The 17,838-nt window shown below is 42.6% G+C and overlaps 1 protein-coding gene across 1 annotated transcript; it reads right to left on the bottom strand.

The window, feature by feature from the left end:
- Window positions 1-1,223: 1,223 nt before the first annotated feature.
- On the bottom strand, window positions 1,224-17,833 carry LOC124140299 (tubulin--tyrosine ligase-like protein 12). The gene is made up of 15 exons (XM_046507806.2): window positions 17,722-17,833; window positions 16,917-17,089; window positions 13,845-13,984; window positions 13,443-13,607; window positions 12,539-12,575; window positions 11,294-11,453; window positions 10,806-10,939; window positions 9,702-9,895; window positions 9,309-9,527; window positions 8,335-8,446; window positions 7,338-7,489; window positions 6,983-7,064; window positions 6,024-6,092; window positions 4,598-4,736; window positions 1,224-2,636 (listed from the first exon to the last, which is right to left on the bottom strand). The coding sequence occupies exons 2-15, from the start codon at window positions 17,052-17,054 to the stop codon at window positions 2,485-2,487; spliced, it is 1,893 nt and encodes a 630-aa protein (XP_046363762.2). The 5' UTR covers window positions 17,055-17,089; window positions 17,722-17,833; the 3' UTR covers window positions 1,224-2,484.
- Window positions 17,834-17,838: the final 5 nt, after the last annotated feature.

Below are 17,838 nucleotides of genomic sequence, written 5' to 3'. Positions count from 1 at the left end.
CATAATCGGGGCGAACCGGGATTCGAACCCACAATCATAGGTTTCTGGCGTGACCAAAGGAATCGCGGCGCCTTAGACGATTGGGCCGCCTATGCCCCCTTACAGGATTTGAAATGGGCGAAGTAGGTGTATGTAAATTCACCATCTCGTCATTCATTTATTCTGTGAATAACTCATCTCATCTATACTATGATGTTTGTTTGGTTATTGTTTACTAGCTATATTCCAGCCATATATACGGTGCCAAATTCAATGTCGTAGTGTTGTAGTGTTGTAGTTGGTTGTTAACGCCGCACTCAGCAATATTCCAGCCATATGACGGCGGTCTGTAAATAACCGAGTCTGGGCCCGACAATCCAGTGATTGACATCATGAGCATCGGTCCACGCATTTGGGATACGATGACATGCATCAACCAAGTCAGCGAGCCTGACCACATGATCCCGTTAGTTGACTCTTACGACAAGCATAGTCGCCTTTTACAGCAAGCATGGGTTGCTGAAGACCTATTCTAACCCGGATCTTTACGGGTTCATACTATGAACCAGGGATGGGGGATGTTGATGGAGGAGGAGAGGTGGCTAGACTCAGTGACATAGTTAACACACGAGTGAGTGAGTAAGTTGATAAGGTCGCTTTGAACATTTCTATCGTAATGTCACATGCAGTGCCGTAGTCAGCCGGGGGGGCAGGGGGTGGGGGTGAGATTTTTTTTTATTTATAGAAAACAGTTTTATTTGAATCAAGTTGGGGACAAGTGATACTTGTACAAATATTTGCTTCCCCCCCCCGGGCCAGCCCCGTCAAAAAAAATTGACGACGGCCTTGCTATGAATACACCCATCGGTGTAAACATAATCGGGTTGAACTGGGATTCGAACCAACAATCCTGTTTCTGGCATGCCCAAGGAACGCCTTAGACGACTGGGCCACCCTTGCCCCCTTCAAAGTTGCATGTTGAATAGACAATATTTCTGTTCCAAATACAGAAATATTGATTCAAAACGCCTGCAATCACGTGGACCTATATGACAACGTCTTGTCTACCATGACCTTGTTATGTGACGCTGAGTCAATGAATTAAGTGCAGTCACAAATATGTCTCCCTTTAATTATTGTCACTTGGATTCAATGTGCATGAATACACTTATTATCGTGTATAAATAGACTCCATATATACAACATATTGCATGTCAAACCAAAAAATAAAAACACATTTTGAATCAATTGCCAGTGCTTTATTTCTCATTCACTAACACATAAGCCCATATGGATTTTCCTGGATGGAATACAAATAGAGCAATAGTGCAATTACCGAATGAAAAGATACAGGCACCAAATAAACTGCTAGGAAAAATAATATATATACACCTGAAAATTGGATTTGACCCAGATAACAAACGTTAACATAACGTTACAGTCCCCAAAACACTGCAAACTTAAGGTCCAAAACATAACTATGATACATCTATAAAATATACCATCATCGAAAAACCATTTTTTGTTAGTTTCATTTTTAGCCACCATCAAACATGGGTGTATACTTTATTTTGCCCACTGTGTTTTTGACCATTGACCACTCGATTGATGAGGAGTGGTAGATAAACATGTAGCAGCCTAACATGTAACCATGCATTGTTATGTCTTCCCACTAACCATACCCTGAGTGGCGTGGAATTGTTATACATGTTATGAATATATACGTAAAAGGTAAACCCTTATTCTGTCTGATGTGATAACTTTTCAGCTGTTAGGTGTTAACGCAGCACTCAGCAACATTCCAGCTATATGACGGCTGTCTGTAAATAATCAAGTCTGGACCAAACAATCCAGTGATTGATATCATGAGCATTGATCCATGCAATTTGGATGCGATGACATGTACCAACCAAGTCAGTGAGTCTGACCACCCGATCCCGTTTGCCACATCTTACGACAAGCATAGTCGAGGTTTACGAAAAAATTGACATTTGGCCCCAAACAGCCATTCCCTTAAATGCACGCTTATTAAGCTAGTATGAAAAGAAAGTTGGAGACGGATACGATCACTACCCAGACACAGCTATGCTAACAAATTGGTCCAGATGATAATCATAACAGGATGTAGATAATTCGTCCTGATGTCAACAAGGAGAAACTTGGGCCCTTGGGGTCATTGTCTGCACACATACTACAAGAATGTACCACAGAAACATATCTTGGTACAAATATTCACCAGAACACTCGAGTCTCTAGCACCCCTTTACATGGGATGTGTTATGAGATAGGCTATCTCAACTCTTTCAGCAAACACCTCAGGAAATACAATGTCCATCCAAGAATAGCTGGGGAATCACATGACCAAAGTATTTCTGAAGAGTTTGAGTTAAACAGTCAAACAACGATTTGATCTTGTTCAATCCCCTTAAGATGAAGTCTTCACCCTCTCACAGTCTCTTCTCCGATGAGTGTTGCTAGTTTTACAATAAGACACAATGGCTGCCATCATGACACAAGGGTGACGTGTTTGTCAACTGTGTCGTCAAAGAGGAGCACGCTCATGACGTCGTTGATGAAGAAGGGGTGATACTGACAGGCTCGGTTACAGTCGGGGCTGAAGTTCACCTCACAGATCTGGGGCTGCATGTACCGCTCGCCTGGAATCAAGCAAAAAAGAGGCCCTCAAAACAAGAACTATCGGAACTTACTTGGACAAACATCATGTGAACAGAAACAGTTGCGTAATCTTACAGTCCTTACATCGACATCTGTTCATTGGCAGAGACAGCGTAGCCGTGATACTTGTACAGATATATCCTCCATCTGTGATCAGGTGCCAATATGGTCACAAGTCAAGAAGAGTTACTTCCCTTGGATGAACATATCTAATAAGACCAGTACTTTCTGAAGTTTCTATTTAGCAACTGCTGGCATAGGCGGATCCAGAGGGATTGGGGTCCAGGTGATCCGGACCCCCTCATTATGAAAACCAAATGTAGCATGTTGCAGTCAGTAAAATTATCTGAGAGAGGATTTTGATATTTTGGACCCTTCCCTTCTAAAAATGCTGGATATCGACAGATCCTCTCACACTGAACATACTCAAGTTCTGAGAAACCAGTGACTGAAAGCATGAGCCACGATCCCCGCGGTCCTCTCAGGAAAACATCCAGTCCGTCCCGACACACACAATAACAACCTGGACCGATGTAGTCGACTCTTAACTCCATTTAGTTGCTGGCTACCTGATCTATCTAGGGTCCCCAAATATTGCTTTTGATAATCATATCTATTAAAATGCACATGTGAAAAGTACTGGCTGCTCATGGTGGTCATATTTGTCATGTTTTTAAAATTGAATTTTTTCATAATATATTTTCATATGATTTATGTGTACTTCTCCTGGAAGATTCTCAGGAAAGTCTTTTCCTTATATGTCAGGATCCTTTCTGTGGTCTTTTCCTTCTTCATAACACAACAAACCTTCATCAGTTTCACTGAGTCGTACTTCATGTTACATGTTTAGTAGTCCTCCCCTGATTCTGTGTGCATGCATACACACACACGAAAACACACACACACACAAACATACACTACACAGAGAGATGAATGCACACACACACACACAAGCGCACACACACACAGATGTATGCACCAACACTCACTCACACACATAAGTATGCACACATGCGCTCACACACAACAAATATGCACACACACTTACATAGGCAGGCACACAAACACGCCTACACACTACACAGACACACACACATGCCTACACACTACACAGACACACACACACTCATGCCTACACAGACACACAAATGCCTACACACTACACAGACACACACATGCCTACACACTACACACCCACCCACACATGCCTACAAACTACACACACACACACACACACTGACACACATGCCTACACACCAACCCACACATGCCTACACACTACACACACAGATGCCGACACACTACACAGACACACACCCGCACATGTCTACACACTACACAGACACACACACATGCCTACACACTACACACACACACCCACCAACACACAACACAGACACACACATACATGCCTACACACTACACAGACACCCACACACATGCCTACACAGACACACACACATGCCTACACACTACACAGACACCCACACACATGCCTACACAGACACACACATACATGCCTACACACTACACAGACACCCACACACATGCCTACACAGACACACACACATGCCTACACACTACACAGACACCCACACACATATGCCTACACACTACACAGATACACACACACTCACACACATGCCTACACCCACACACCCACCCATGCCTACACACTACACACATGCCTACACACTACACACACACAACACACACAGACACATGCCTACACACTACACACCCACACATGCCTACACAATACACAGACACACCCACCCACACACTCCATCACTCACACACACACACATACCCACACACTACACACCCACCCACCCACCCACACCCACACACCCACCCACACACACACACACACACACAGACAGACAGACACATGCCTACACACTACACACACACACACAAGCGCACGAAGGCAACAACTTACCTTTTTCGTTCTTGTCCCACTTGAGCATGAGGTCAATAGCATACATGGCCCGGGACTGGGGGGAGGGGCAGATGCCCTGGGGTGGGGGCAGGGCGGTGGCAGCCTCAAACAGCTCCCGGAACATGGTGAAGATATCTTTCTGCAACACACACAGTTCTGGGTCAGCTCACAGCAGGCACACAAGACTGTATACATTTGGACATAAACGTGTACTTATTCAGCATAAGGATTTTTCAAATACAAAGTTAGTAACACAGGACGGTAGCTCACCTGAATATACAGCCAACAGTTTAAAATATCAACAAAGACAGCCACTTAACAAGTGATGCTATCACTGTTATTATTCAAATACTGTCTGCATAATGACTGAGGGGAAACTTACACTAAACACAATATGAAGAAAACATGAAGTCATCATAAGGCCCAAGTTCAGCTCAAATCAAAGTCAAAATTTATACATATATATAGCAGAAAACTTACCATATATATCTTTCGCTCTTCAACTAAATTCACGTTTAAATCCTACATCAATCATGTGACAATTTTGAAATCCTACATCAGTCATGTGAAAATTTTGAAATCTTACATCAGTCATGTAACAATGTTCAAATCTTACATCAGTCATGTAACAATGTTCAAATCTTACATCAGTCATGTAACAATGTTCAAATCTTACATCAGTCATGTAACAATGTTCAAATCTTACATCAGTCATGTAACAATGTTCAAATCTTACATCAGTCATGTAACAATATTCAAATCCTACATCAGTCATGTAACAATGTTCAAATCTTACATCAGTCATGTAACAATGTTCAAATCCTACATCAGTCATGTAACAATGTTCAAATCCTACATCAGTCGTGTAACAATGTTCAAATCCTACATCAGTCATGTAACAATGTTCAAATCTTACATCAGTCATGTAACAATATTCAAATCCTACATCAGTCATGTAACAATGTTCAAATCTTACATCAGTCATGTAACAATGTTCAAATCCTACATCAGTCATGTAACAATGTTCAAATCTTACATCAGTCATGTAACAATGTTCAAATCTTACATCAGTCATGTAACAATGTTCAAATCTTACATCTGTCATGTAACAATGTTCAAATCCTACATCAGTCATGTAACAATGTTCAAATCTTACATCAGTCATGTTACAATGTTCAAATCTTACATCAGTCATGTAACAATGTTCAAATCTTACATCTATCATGTGACAATTTTGAAATCCTACATCAGTCATGTAACGATGTTCAAATCCTGAATGAATCCTGCATATTGAATCACACTCCACCAGGCTTACAGTGTGCATCTGGGGATCAGACTTGGGGAGTTTATCTGTGTGACATACATAGGCATTGTGTTGGACACAACAATAACACTGACACCACACATCGTCGGCCTCGTCACTCACCTCCACATCGGCCCAGCTGAAGTCAGGGTACTGCTTCTCAAACATCTTGATGTACTCATCGTAGTGAATCTGAAAACGTCATCACAATTAGCCAGGTTCTGATATGGAGGCCATCATGAGCATGCTCCAGTGTGACGTGCTGTTCAGACCCTAGCTGTGACGACTGATACACATTAGCATGACACACACTAAGATCACCTCTAGTCTGCAGATTGCAAAGTGTGTGTTTGTTGTTTACTTCTCTTAAGCTAGGTATCACCCAAATCATCACATCCTACACTGTGGATGGGGATAACTCTATATTCCATACACAGTATATACTTATTTGTTGGCTCAGAGTTATAGGGGTACTTCCCTGTGACAGGTTGAGTGAGGGTTTGTTTGTTTGTTTGTTTGTTTGTTTGTTTGTTGTCTAATGCCGCACTCAGCAATATTCCAGATTTATGATGGCGGTATGTAAATAATTGAGACTGGACCAGACAAAATCCAGTGATTGACATCATGAGCTTAAATCTATGCAATTGGGATACAATGACATGCATCAACCAATTCAGCGAGCCTGACCACCTGATCCTGTTAGTCGCCTCTTACAACAAGCATAGTCGCCTTTTACGACAAGCATGGGTTGCTGCAGACCTATTCTCTACTTGGAACATACGGGTCAGATTGGCAAAGAATTCATAACCTCAACCTATGTACATGAAACAACTGACACTGACTCTGACACACACTCTCCACACTCTCTGACTTTTCTCACTCTCCATATGACATCCCTCCACTTTTCTAAGAAAGATATGCTTATGAAACAATTATTGCCTTATTACCATCCTGTCTAGAGAAACATCTAATCAATGTCATCATTACCTTTCTGATAAGAATCATCAGTCGTCATGGCAGCAAAAGATATCAGACATGCATATACAATATCCAAATGTACATGTACATGTAACCATGGTTACCTGTTTGAGCGGGGACTCCTCCCGGTAGTTCATGACGGTGAAGTGTTTGTCGTAGTCATCGAAGTGGTCGAGGGAGTAGGGCCTGCAACAGACATGTCACAATGTCACTCCCCTGCATGTCAACATGACGACCATGCTTACTACCATGACTACAGTCACCACACATAAATCTGTTACACCTTAAAAAGCCAACATCTGCAGCGTGCAACGAGGACTACACAACAAAACACCCATCATTCAGCAGTGAATGGGTACCCGGTAGGACTACTAAAAACAAGGAGCTAGACCACTCATGCGTAGGACGGATCTTCAATGTAACCATAGCAACGGGTGTGAACGTGGACTTTTTACTCACTTGTTGGCGAACCGGAGCCAGAACACATTGTAGGCAAACAGTTTGAGCGGCTTGACGCTGGACAGCAGTACAATGTACCGGATGTCATACTTGACCAGCCCCACATCATCACGAGAAAACAACACCGGGTCCTCGATGTACTTACACACCACCTGCAACACCATACAGCGAAGTGAGGCCACACTACCGCCAACAATACTCCAGATATATCACAGCATTTGAAAAGATACTTTTCTAAAGCTAGGTATCACCCAAATCATCACATCCTACACTGTGGACGGGATAACTGTATATTCCATACCCAGTGTATACTTATTATTTGTTGGCTCAGACTTATAGGGGTACTTCCCTGTGACAGGTTGAGTGAGAGTTCGTTTGTTTGTTGTTTAATGCTGCACTCAGGAATATTCCAGCTATATGATGGCTGTCTGTAAATAATCGAGTCTGGACCAGACAAAATCCAGTGATTGACATCATGAGCTTCAACCTATGCAATTGGGATAGGATGACATGCATCAACCAAAATGGACTGAAGTTTAAGTGATTTTCATCATCATTTTTATATAATGTTCTTTTCTATAGGAACTGATTTTGGTTTTCTAGCTACGAATACCTGGGCCCACTTGCATAAAGTGATTTTAGTGCTAAGATGATCGTAACTCCCATACTGTAACATAGGCGTACAATGGTCATAGCACTAAAATCGCTTTGTGCAAGTGGGCCTTGGAATATTGGGGCTTAAAGCAACATTTAGTCACTCCCGGACTACCACAGCAGGGGACCAAAGGCTTCAGACATTTAGTGATTAATTGTTTGAAAGGCATTACTTAAAAGTTGACGGATGACAAAGTAGACACAATTTATGGATAACAACTTCTTTAATACTGTAAAGGTGACGTTTTCGGTATAGATCCTTATACTGCTTGACAACGTCGCCTTTACAGTATTAAAGAAGTTGTTATCCATAAATTGTGTCTGTCTGTGAAATTGTCCCTACCTTGGGTCCAGTGTCTGGAAGTTTGACGATGTGGTCCAGGTTGTCGGTGATGTCCATACCGAGCCCACGTGCCAGGTTCCATGGTTTACAGATGAACGTGTTATCGAGTCCCCTGAAGCACAGCAGATCTGAGAGTGACACACCAACAAACAGCCATGACAGACAGTAGAATACGGACAAGGGACTCACACTAGTCTTCAGGGAGGGGGGCCAGGAAAGAGTACTTTTCAAACATACATTTGTCTCGCTGAAAGGAGGACATGCACATGTTTCAGACCATCCAGCATTTCCAACGAACATTGATGTTTATTATGTGTTCCAGTACTTTTAGGACATAGTGTATTAATATAAAATATAATCCCAAGTCCCCTGCCCGACAAAACGTTTACCCTTAAGGAGCTGCCATTTGATTATCAGAAGGGGATAGGGGGTGAGGGATTAAATATTTTGAAATATAAAAAAATGGAAAGAACGGTCTGTATTCTTAGGACACTGTTAACAGTCTTCTGTACAGGATGGTCAGGTCACAAGTCAGGTCACAGGTCAGGTCACAAGTCAGGTCACATGTCAGGTCACAAGTCAGGTCACAGGTCAGGTCACAAGTCAGGTCACAGGTCAGGTCACAAGTCAGGTCACAGGTCAGGTCACATGTCAGGTCACATGTCAGGGCACATTATTTTTTTCCTTCCATGGAGGCATATGTAAAAACATATCTATAAAAGAGGCGCTTGATTATTTTGGGAAAAGAAACCTGCCACCTCCCACGAAAATCAAATGGTTGCACTCTAAGGACTTATGGCATAGAAACTTTAACTGCTTTAAACTTCTTTTTTGGTTTGGGAACAGACATACAACTAGCCATTCAGGAACAATGAAATATCATGTCTACTTTATTTATGACACATACATGCTATTCACTTTGTCTCTGACTGAATGTGACACCAAGGCCAGTGGAGTTACCTCCCTTCACTTACTGAGCTTCCCTCTGCTGGAAGTAGGACACAAACATCGGCAGCTCTGTCCTCAGGTTGTAGGTGACCGGCAGCCATTTTGGACTTGGTTGTGATGCATTCTGGGATTGTCCTTTCTTGGCTGCACGTCGTGAGACAATGGCAAGGAGGTCTTTGATTGTCACAGTCATCTCAAATGGGAACTGGTTCACAAACTTTTCTGGAAATTCTTCACTTAGTTCCCTGTGGAGAGGCAGCAACGAAGTTGCAACAATTAAATGGCCAACAAGATAATGAGAAGCAGTATGTATATATAAGTGAAATGAATGTAGCAGACATATCAATGATACCATATTTGTAACAATTGTTTGAGTTCTTCATCTCACTCTGTCCCAGGAGTCAGAAAGTCGACCTTACTTGAAGTCCTTATAATGTCGGTGTGTCCAGATGACGTCTGCCCGTGTGATGTCGTCCACCAGCTGGAAGCGCGGGTCAGTGAGATGGTCCTTCAACATTTTGCCATAGTCCATGTACACCTTCAGGATCCTGTCATGGGACACGGGCGGGAACTCCACATCCAGATCCGGCAAACTTTCATTCTGTCGGTAAGCCTTAGGAATAACACAAATAGGGTATAACACAAAACACCCAAACACGTTTTCTGATAAAATGTTCACAGCCTGTTCTAAAACTGGACTGGACAGTGTCATTTTAAGATTTGGCAATTAGCATTAAGTAATTTAGTTGAAAATATTTCACCAAATGAGTTAGTGATAGTGTCACTAGGTTTACCTACATCATATCATTGCACCTATAACATTCCGCAATGTATACATGTTAAGTATGCATCAAAGAATCGGAGGGGCAGGGGACCGGTCTAAATCTGCTCCCTCCCCTGCTGGTCCACCCTCCCTGGCTGGTCCCCCCTCTCCTGACAGGTCCCCCTCCCCTGCTGGTCCGCCCTCCCTGGCTGGTCCCCCCTCTCCTGACAGGTCCCCCCTTTCCTGACAGGTCCCCCTCCCCTGCTAGTCCCCCCTCCCCCCTGCTGGTCCCCCTCCCCTGCTGGTCCCCCTCCCCTGCTGGTCCCCCATCCCCTGCTGGTCCCCCCTCCCAGCTGGTGCCCCCTTCCCTGCTGGTCCCCCCTGTCCTGCTGGTACCCCTTCCCTGCTGGTCCCCCCTATCCTGCTGGTACCCCCTATGCTGCTGGTCCCCCCTCTCCTGCTGGTCCCCCTCCCCTGCTGGTGCCCCCTCCCCTGCTGCTCATCCCCATCCCATGACAGTTCCCCCTCCCCTTCTGGTCCCCCTCCCCTGCTCCCCATCCCATGACAGGTCCCCCCTCCCCTGCTGGTCCCCCCTCTTCTGCTGGTCCCCCTCCCCTGCTCCTCATCCCCATCCCATGACAGGTCCACCTCCCCTTCTGGTCCCCCCTCCCCTGCTGGTCCCCCCATCCCTGCTAGATCCCCCTCCCTTGCTGGTCCCCCCTCCCCTGCTGGTTCCCGTACCACCCTGTGAGCAGGTTACCTGGAAGTAGGACATGTCCGGCTCTGTCTGCTCACAGCTCACGTCGGTCAGATTGTCATCTATCCATGGGGTGAGTCGAGCTCGTCGCACCAGAGGGTCTGAGACGTTCGGGAGATAGTCTCTGGTCACCTCCTCTGTGCAACAACTTTCAACATTGTCACAACATCCACTCCAAGAAACATTATTTATCGCATCTATCTACAGCAAACATAACTTGATAAAATAGAGATATTTTTCCCCTCAGAGAAATTTCATTTACAACCATGTACATATTTAGATATTAGAAAATCATATTTCACAAAAACACAAAATAAACAGTAATGCAATCACAAAGGGTCTCTTGAAATACACAGAGCTCCAGATAACCTTTTGAGCCATTGAGGTTTTACTCGTAGGTTTCTATTTTAATTGCGTTATTACATTTTTCATTGGGTAACCAATATGAACTCGTCTGCAGGACAGAGGAGACAGCGAGACAGTCTACACACCTCCATGCTCCAGATCCCTCAGAGGCCACATGATGTTGAAGGCCATCTGTCTGGGCAGGAAGTAGAACGGCACTGTTCTGAACGAGGGTTCGTTTGAGTGCTGGATGCGGGAGCCGAACTCGTCCATTATATACCAGATCGGCATGGAGTCCTCCGAGCCCTGGAACACACGACTTCCATGTATTGTTTAGGACCATGTCATTTATTCATCCACGTTGTTACTGGGCTGGTATCAGCTTTCCACTAATGCTACGCGAACTTACCAAAAATAACGACCTGACAATTGAACCCCATCATTTGCATAATCCATGTTCAATCCAGCTCCTGTTTACTTGTCATTGTCTAGCTGTTCTTTCGATTCACACTCAACCCAGCAAATATATTAGTGTGCAAAATCTACTCATATTTCTGCTAATTTTAGTGAGCAAAATAGACAAATAGCATACACATATCTATGTTTCTGAATACACATATTTTCTGCCATGGCACATTTACACAACACATGGAGCATGAACTCTGCCATAGTCCCCTGAGTGAGTGAGTGAGTGAGTGAGTGAGTGAGTGAGTGAGTAAGGTGTCAGAATTTTGTCATCTTTAGAAATCAAAAGCTTCGGCTGTTGCGCTGCTGCAACTGTGCCTGACAAGGCCACAACCTGACATTACCACACAACCTGACATTACCACACAACCTGACATTACCACACAACCTGACATTACCACGCAACCTGACATTACCACGCAACCTGACATTACCACACAACCTGACATTACCACACAACCTGACATTACCACACAACCTGACATTACCACGCAACCTGACATTGCCACGCAACCTGACATTACCACACAACCTGACATTACCACGCAACCTGACATTACCACGCAACCTGACATTACCACACAACCTGACATTACCACACAACCTGACATTACCACACAACCTGACATTACCACACAACCTGACATTACCACACAGCCTGACATTGCCACGCAACCTGACATTACCACGTAACCTGACATTACCACACAACCTGACATTACCACGTAACCTGACATTACCACACAACCTGACATTACCACGCAACCTGACATTACCACACAACCTGACATTACCACACAACCTGACATTACCACGTAACCTGACATTACCACACAACCTGACATTACCACACAACCTGACATTACCACACACAACCTGACATTACCACACAACCTGACATTACCACGAAGCTGACAGTTTCTTACCTCTGATAAATGCCCAAAGCTGTACGTCTGTGTGAACCTGGACAGAGAAACAAGGTTAATCACCATGGTTACATGGTCACACCTACCTCATCACATTGCATGTGTGGAACCATCTGACAATCTGTTTCCATGGTTACTCATGTGTGTGACTGGTACAACATGACACGGAAACACATGAGGGTCATAATGTCTTTATCCTTCTTAGAAAAATGAGTTGTTTCTGTTGAATTTCACTCAAGAAGTAACTTTACGAACCGTTTGTGTGAACAGCACAATTATCATATAGTACCAAATATCTTGCAGCCATATTTGTGTCCAAAAACATGGCGTCATACAGAGAAACACCTATCTATCATTAGTCAACAGTTTACTGAGAAAGAAGGCACTATGTGCATGGAGCTTGAAAGTAGTGCCTGATAGGCGACCTTAATTGCATATATAAGATAGCTAAGCCATAAATCGCAGAACAATGTAGAACAAAGTGTGGTTTATCTCACGATAAAACAGTGTTCTATCATGATGTAATTTCTGGAGATTCAAATAAGCGCTCGGAATTTGAGGATGTTATTTATTGGACAACGTTATTTTTGAGACGGAAATGTCAAGTAAATTGTTCCCTATAGACGTAGCTGGGCTACACAGATAAACGCCATGGCCGATGACGCATCCAATAGGCGAGATATGACAATTGGTATTCGGAGAACAGGTACAGATAATAGACGTGAAGATTGTGAGAATACGTGCCTCTCATAGTTTATTCTCCCTGCAGTGTTTTTTTGTAAGATAAACAACGACCATGAGTCTTTCATTTCTTAAACATATCAGCTCATGATATCCAGTTTATCGGACCGGTTAATTACAATGTTAACACTAGCCATCAGAAAATAAACAAATCTTCTCTTACTTCCACATGGTGCAGAGAACGGCCTCAATCTGCTCCTCGCGCGACTTCCCTGCTGTGGCCACCTCCATCAGCCCCGTCATCCGCTCCAACAACCCCGCCACCTCCTCCAGGTACTGCCTCGCGTCACTTACACGGAACGTCCACGCATGGTCGATCAGGAAGATGCTGAAGTTGGACAGTCACTGTTGAGATGCAGCCAGTTTCTAGTTTCTTCAACCAACTGACATATATGAGATGGAATTAATCTGTAAATATTTTACTGAACTCGCAAACTGACTACCCTGATATTCAGGACGTCCAAATTCTACATCATAATTCATGGTCACCTGCAACTGAAGGAATGAATAATTGATTTACATACATCAACATAATGGTAACAAACAAATATCAATTCTAACTTACTTTTTTTCATCTGTGTGAGAAATACCGTCTTCCGTGTATGCAATAATCTTCCATCCATGATCTTCTCCACCATCATTGTCAGCGTCCTCAGTGGCGTACTGCTCACAGATGATCTGGAAGCTGTCTCCTGCATCATACACCTGCAACACCACAGTGACATTCACTGGAATACACAACATGTTGTGTGAATGTAAGAGGGAATATTATCCTACCCTATTTTTTATCCCGGGGATGAAATTCTCTAGTGTCAGGATGATTCTCCCAACCCATACCAGTGTGGCACTAAGGTAGGATACTATACTCTAGAGTAAAACTCCCCCCGGGATAATATTTAGGTAGGATATAATCCTTGCTTACATGAACAGTATCATGCTCAAAAATGTTCAAATGGTACATACATATAACGTACATGAAATTCTTCCATGAACATTTCATGTACTGAAAACCTAATCTACATTTTCCAATTACCTATTACAGATATTACATTTGAAATGTTTAAATTGAAAACATGATTGGTTTATCTTCTAACTGAAGAGGATCTGAAAACAGATTGCATGGCTCTCAGGTTGTCTACACGCTTCAAACACTGTCTACACAGCTCAAAGACTGTCTACATGACTCTAAGATTGTTTACAATGGCTCTAAGACTGTCTACAGCGGCTGTAAGACTGTGTACATGGCTCTTAGGTTGTCTACACGGTTCCATAACTGTCTACACAGCCCAAAGACTGTCTACAATGGCTCTAAGGCTGTCTACATGGCTCAGTGATTGTCTACATGACTCTTAGACTGTCTACACAGCTCTAAGAATGTCTACAACAGCTGAAAGACTGTCTAAATGGTTCAGGGATTGTCTACATGACTAAGACTGTCTGCACAGCTCAAAGACTGTCTACCAAGGCTCTAAGACGTACTGTGTACATGGCTCTAAGATCGTCTACACAGACTTTCACAGGGCTCTATCATTGATCACATTCATTCACACATACTGACTTACTACTGGGAAATTCAAAAGTCAGAAGAGATTCAGCAATATTTAACTACTGTTATAATCAACAATTATATAGATTTAGAATTTGCCAACAGTTATAATATTCAGACTTCAGATCTTCCTCATCGTTTTTCTGTGTTAAAATTGGTCCTCAGCAACCTATGCTGGTCGTAAGAGGGGTTCGCTGTGCAGGGTTGCGTCCCTTAGGGATGCCAGAAACCTATGATTGTGGGTTCAAATCCCGGTTCGCCCCGATTATGTTTCTAGGTTTGTCAGCACCATACCCGTGCTCGTGGGTTTCACTGAAGTGGTAAACGTCTGAGACCTGCATCACTTCGGGCTTTCCTCCCACATTAAGCTGACACGCCATGATATAACCGGAATAATGTTAAAAGCGGCGTTAAACCCAACTCACTCACTCGTAAGAGGGGACTATATGGATAAGGTAGTGAGACACTGACATGGCATGAACACTGTGACCTGAAGCCCAGTCAGTGTCGGTCTGAAGGCTGCATTTTCTGTTTTGTGTGAAACCTCACCCTAACCTTGATGTCTCCTATAAAAATCACTCAGACAAAACATGAGGCATGACAACACCATCGCCTGTCCTCATCAGCATACTATAGCCATGACAAAGTTACTTCCCTGACAACGTTCTTCTGAAGTGGAAATACAGGAACTGCAACTCTACTACTCCATTTGTGATGGGGATAATCAGATGCCATTCTAGTTAAACATACACTTGACATATTATGACAGGGATTTACCTAGGATTCCAAACTAAGTGCCCTTAGCTGTTAGCAGGCACCATGGGAAAAAATTGTTCTATTGTTAAAAAATGGTTTTTACAGTTCATATTTTCATAAATTCTGAGGTATTAGGACATTTACCATATTTTCTTGAATATAGTGCGCACCCATGTATAATGCGCACCCCCCTCTAGCGGATTCGGTATTTTTGAGAAAAAACAAAAACAAAATCAAATATTATGCGCAGAAAGAAAATTACACCGTACCCAATCAGCAAATTCCGGTAAACGAACAGGTGATAAGAAACTTGATTAGTACAAATTTAAAATTTCAGATAAAAAATCACCAGAAATGTTAATTTACTGTTTAAATTTGAGTTTAAGTTTGAATAAAATTAATGAAATAAGTTACAAACATAAATCCAGATATACAAAGAACACTTTTTATAACCGACCTGTGAAGATCCGGGGTAGAATAGGTCTTCAGCAACCCATGCTTGCCGTAAAAGGCGACTATGCTTGTCGAAAATGGAAACTAAGAGGATGGGTTGGTCAGGCTCGCTGACTTGGTTGATGCATGCCATCGATCCCAATTGCGCGGATCGATGCTCATGATATCAATCACTGGATTGTCTGGTCCAGACTCGATTATTTACAGACCGCCGTCATATAGCTGGAATATTGCTGAGTGCGATGTAAAACAACCAACCAACCGACCAACTTTTTTTAACCAGACAGTGTAATTACATCATTAATTTGCGTACTTCAGTATGGATTTGTTGACATGGTATTTCCGGTGTTACGTGGTCACGGTAATGTCTCTGTATTGGGGGAAATAAACCCATAAAAAAAGTGTGCACTATACTTAAGAAAATACGGTAATATTCAATTTGGGAGACTTGGGGCCGAGTATATCGGCCTCTAAGCAGGTCAAGATAAATTCCTGTATATGGACATCAGTCTTGTGCAGCATGGGAAGATAAAAGTATCCCAATACAAAATGGAGTAGTCCTATCAAATGCTTTGTCAAGCGATACGCCTCACTTCGATCCAAACAATGACATCATAAATAAATAAGAACTTTATCATTTTCAATCATTTCACAAATATTTGAATCATGGACACTTAATACCTCATCACTAGGTTTTTTTCAAACAAAGTGTTGCAGGACCTCTCCGGGTGACAACAACTGTGATTTTTGAAACTCAAATACCCTTTTGTATGATTCTATAAGAACACAGCTGAGATTTACTGCCTGAAAAACACAAGAGACATCTCAGCAAAACAACTGATACCATCCTGTTTGAATTTTAAATAAATTAATAAAACATACCTCATCTTTGAGCTTTTCAAACAAAGTGTTCCAGAACCTCTCAGGAATTGCTGACCCCAACAGTTGTGGTTTGTGAAGCTCGACAAAATCTGAAAACGACATCTCCATTCCCTGTGAGTCTCCTGTCGTCACCGGCATTCTTCGATCCTGACTCTCACAACTGGTCCAACAACCTGGAAGTGAAACATTCGACTATTGCTGTCAGCTGAGAGGCAGTCAGGGTCAGGCCGGTCTTGACTGTTCTACCACTCCCAGCGACTACTGGATAAACAGTAATATATATATGGCTGTTGCACATGTTCACTGTTATTTGATGAAATTCAACAGTGTGAATGTTTAATTTGTTGAAGCACTGTAGAATCTACCTGATGTAGATCACACGAATTCGTGCCTGAATATAATTTTTTTTTTTAAATTGGTGGGCCTCGTGGGGTACATAGCTAGGTCAATAAATAATTTCTTTTAGCGTACAGCTACGAACTCTTGTGAAGGCCAAGAGATCTATCTATTTTCTTCACACGTACATAATTTACTTGTGTTTCTTTATCAAGGATAATCTACACTGGATATATAACTAACAAACACAATGGCATTTTCCTAAAGTTTAACATGTTGCTTGTGAAACTTGAATTTCAAGAACACAGATATTTTTACAACTGCTCACTGTATAACATTAACAATGATATCATTTCCTCAAAATATGATTTTGAAGACGTTCGCAGTGAAAGAATTAGTACGAATCACGCTTCAACAGTCGTCAGTATCTTATAACAAGTTGTGAAGAAAACAGTTCTTTGAGACTTACCTAGTAAATACTTTGACCCCGACTTAAAAAAACGAATTAGAGAATATTTACAGTTAATACGATTTTCACGTGTTTTCTCTTATAAACATTTAGAGTTATCTCCCTTCCTAGTTTTCA

The sequence above is a fragment of the Haliotis rufescens genome, unplaced genomic scaffold (assembly GCF_023055435.1).
Source record: "Haliotis rufescens isolate VD_foot unplaced genomic scaffold, xgHalRufe1.0.p SCAF_5, whole genome shotgun sequence".
In the NCBI taxonomy this organism is placed as follows: Eukaryota; Metazoa; Mollusca; class Gastropoda; order Lepetellida; family Haliotidae; genus Haliotis; species Haliotis rufescens.
This window is presented reverse-complemented; position numbering and strand designations above follow the sequence as displayed.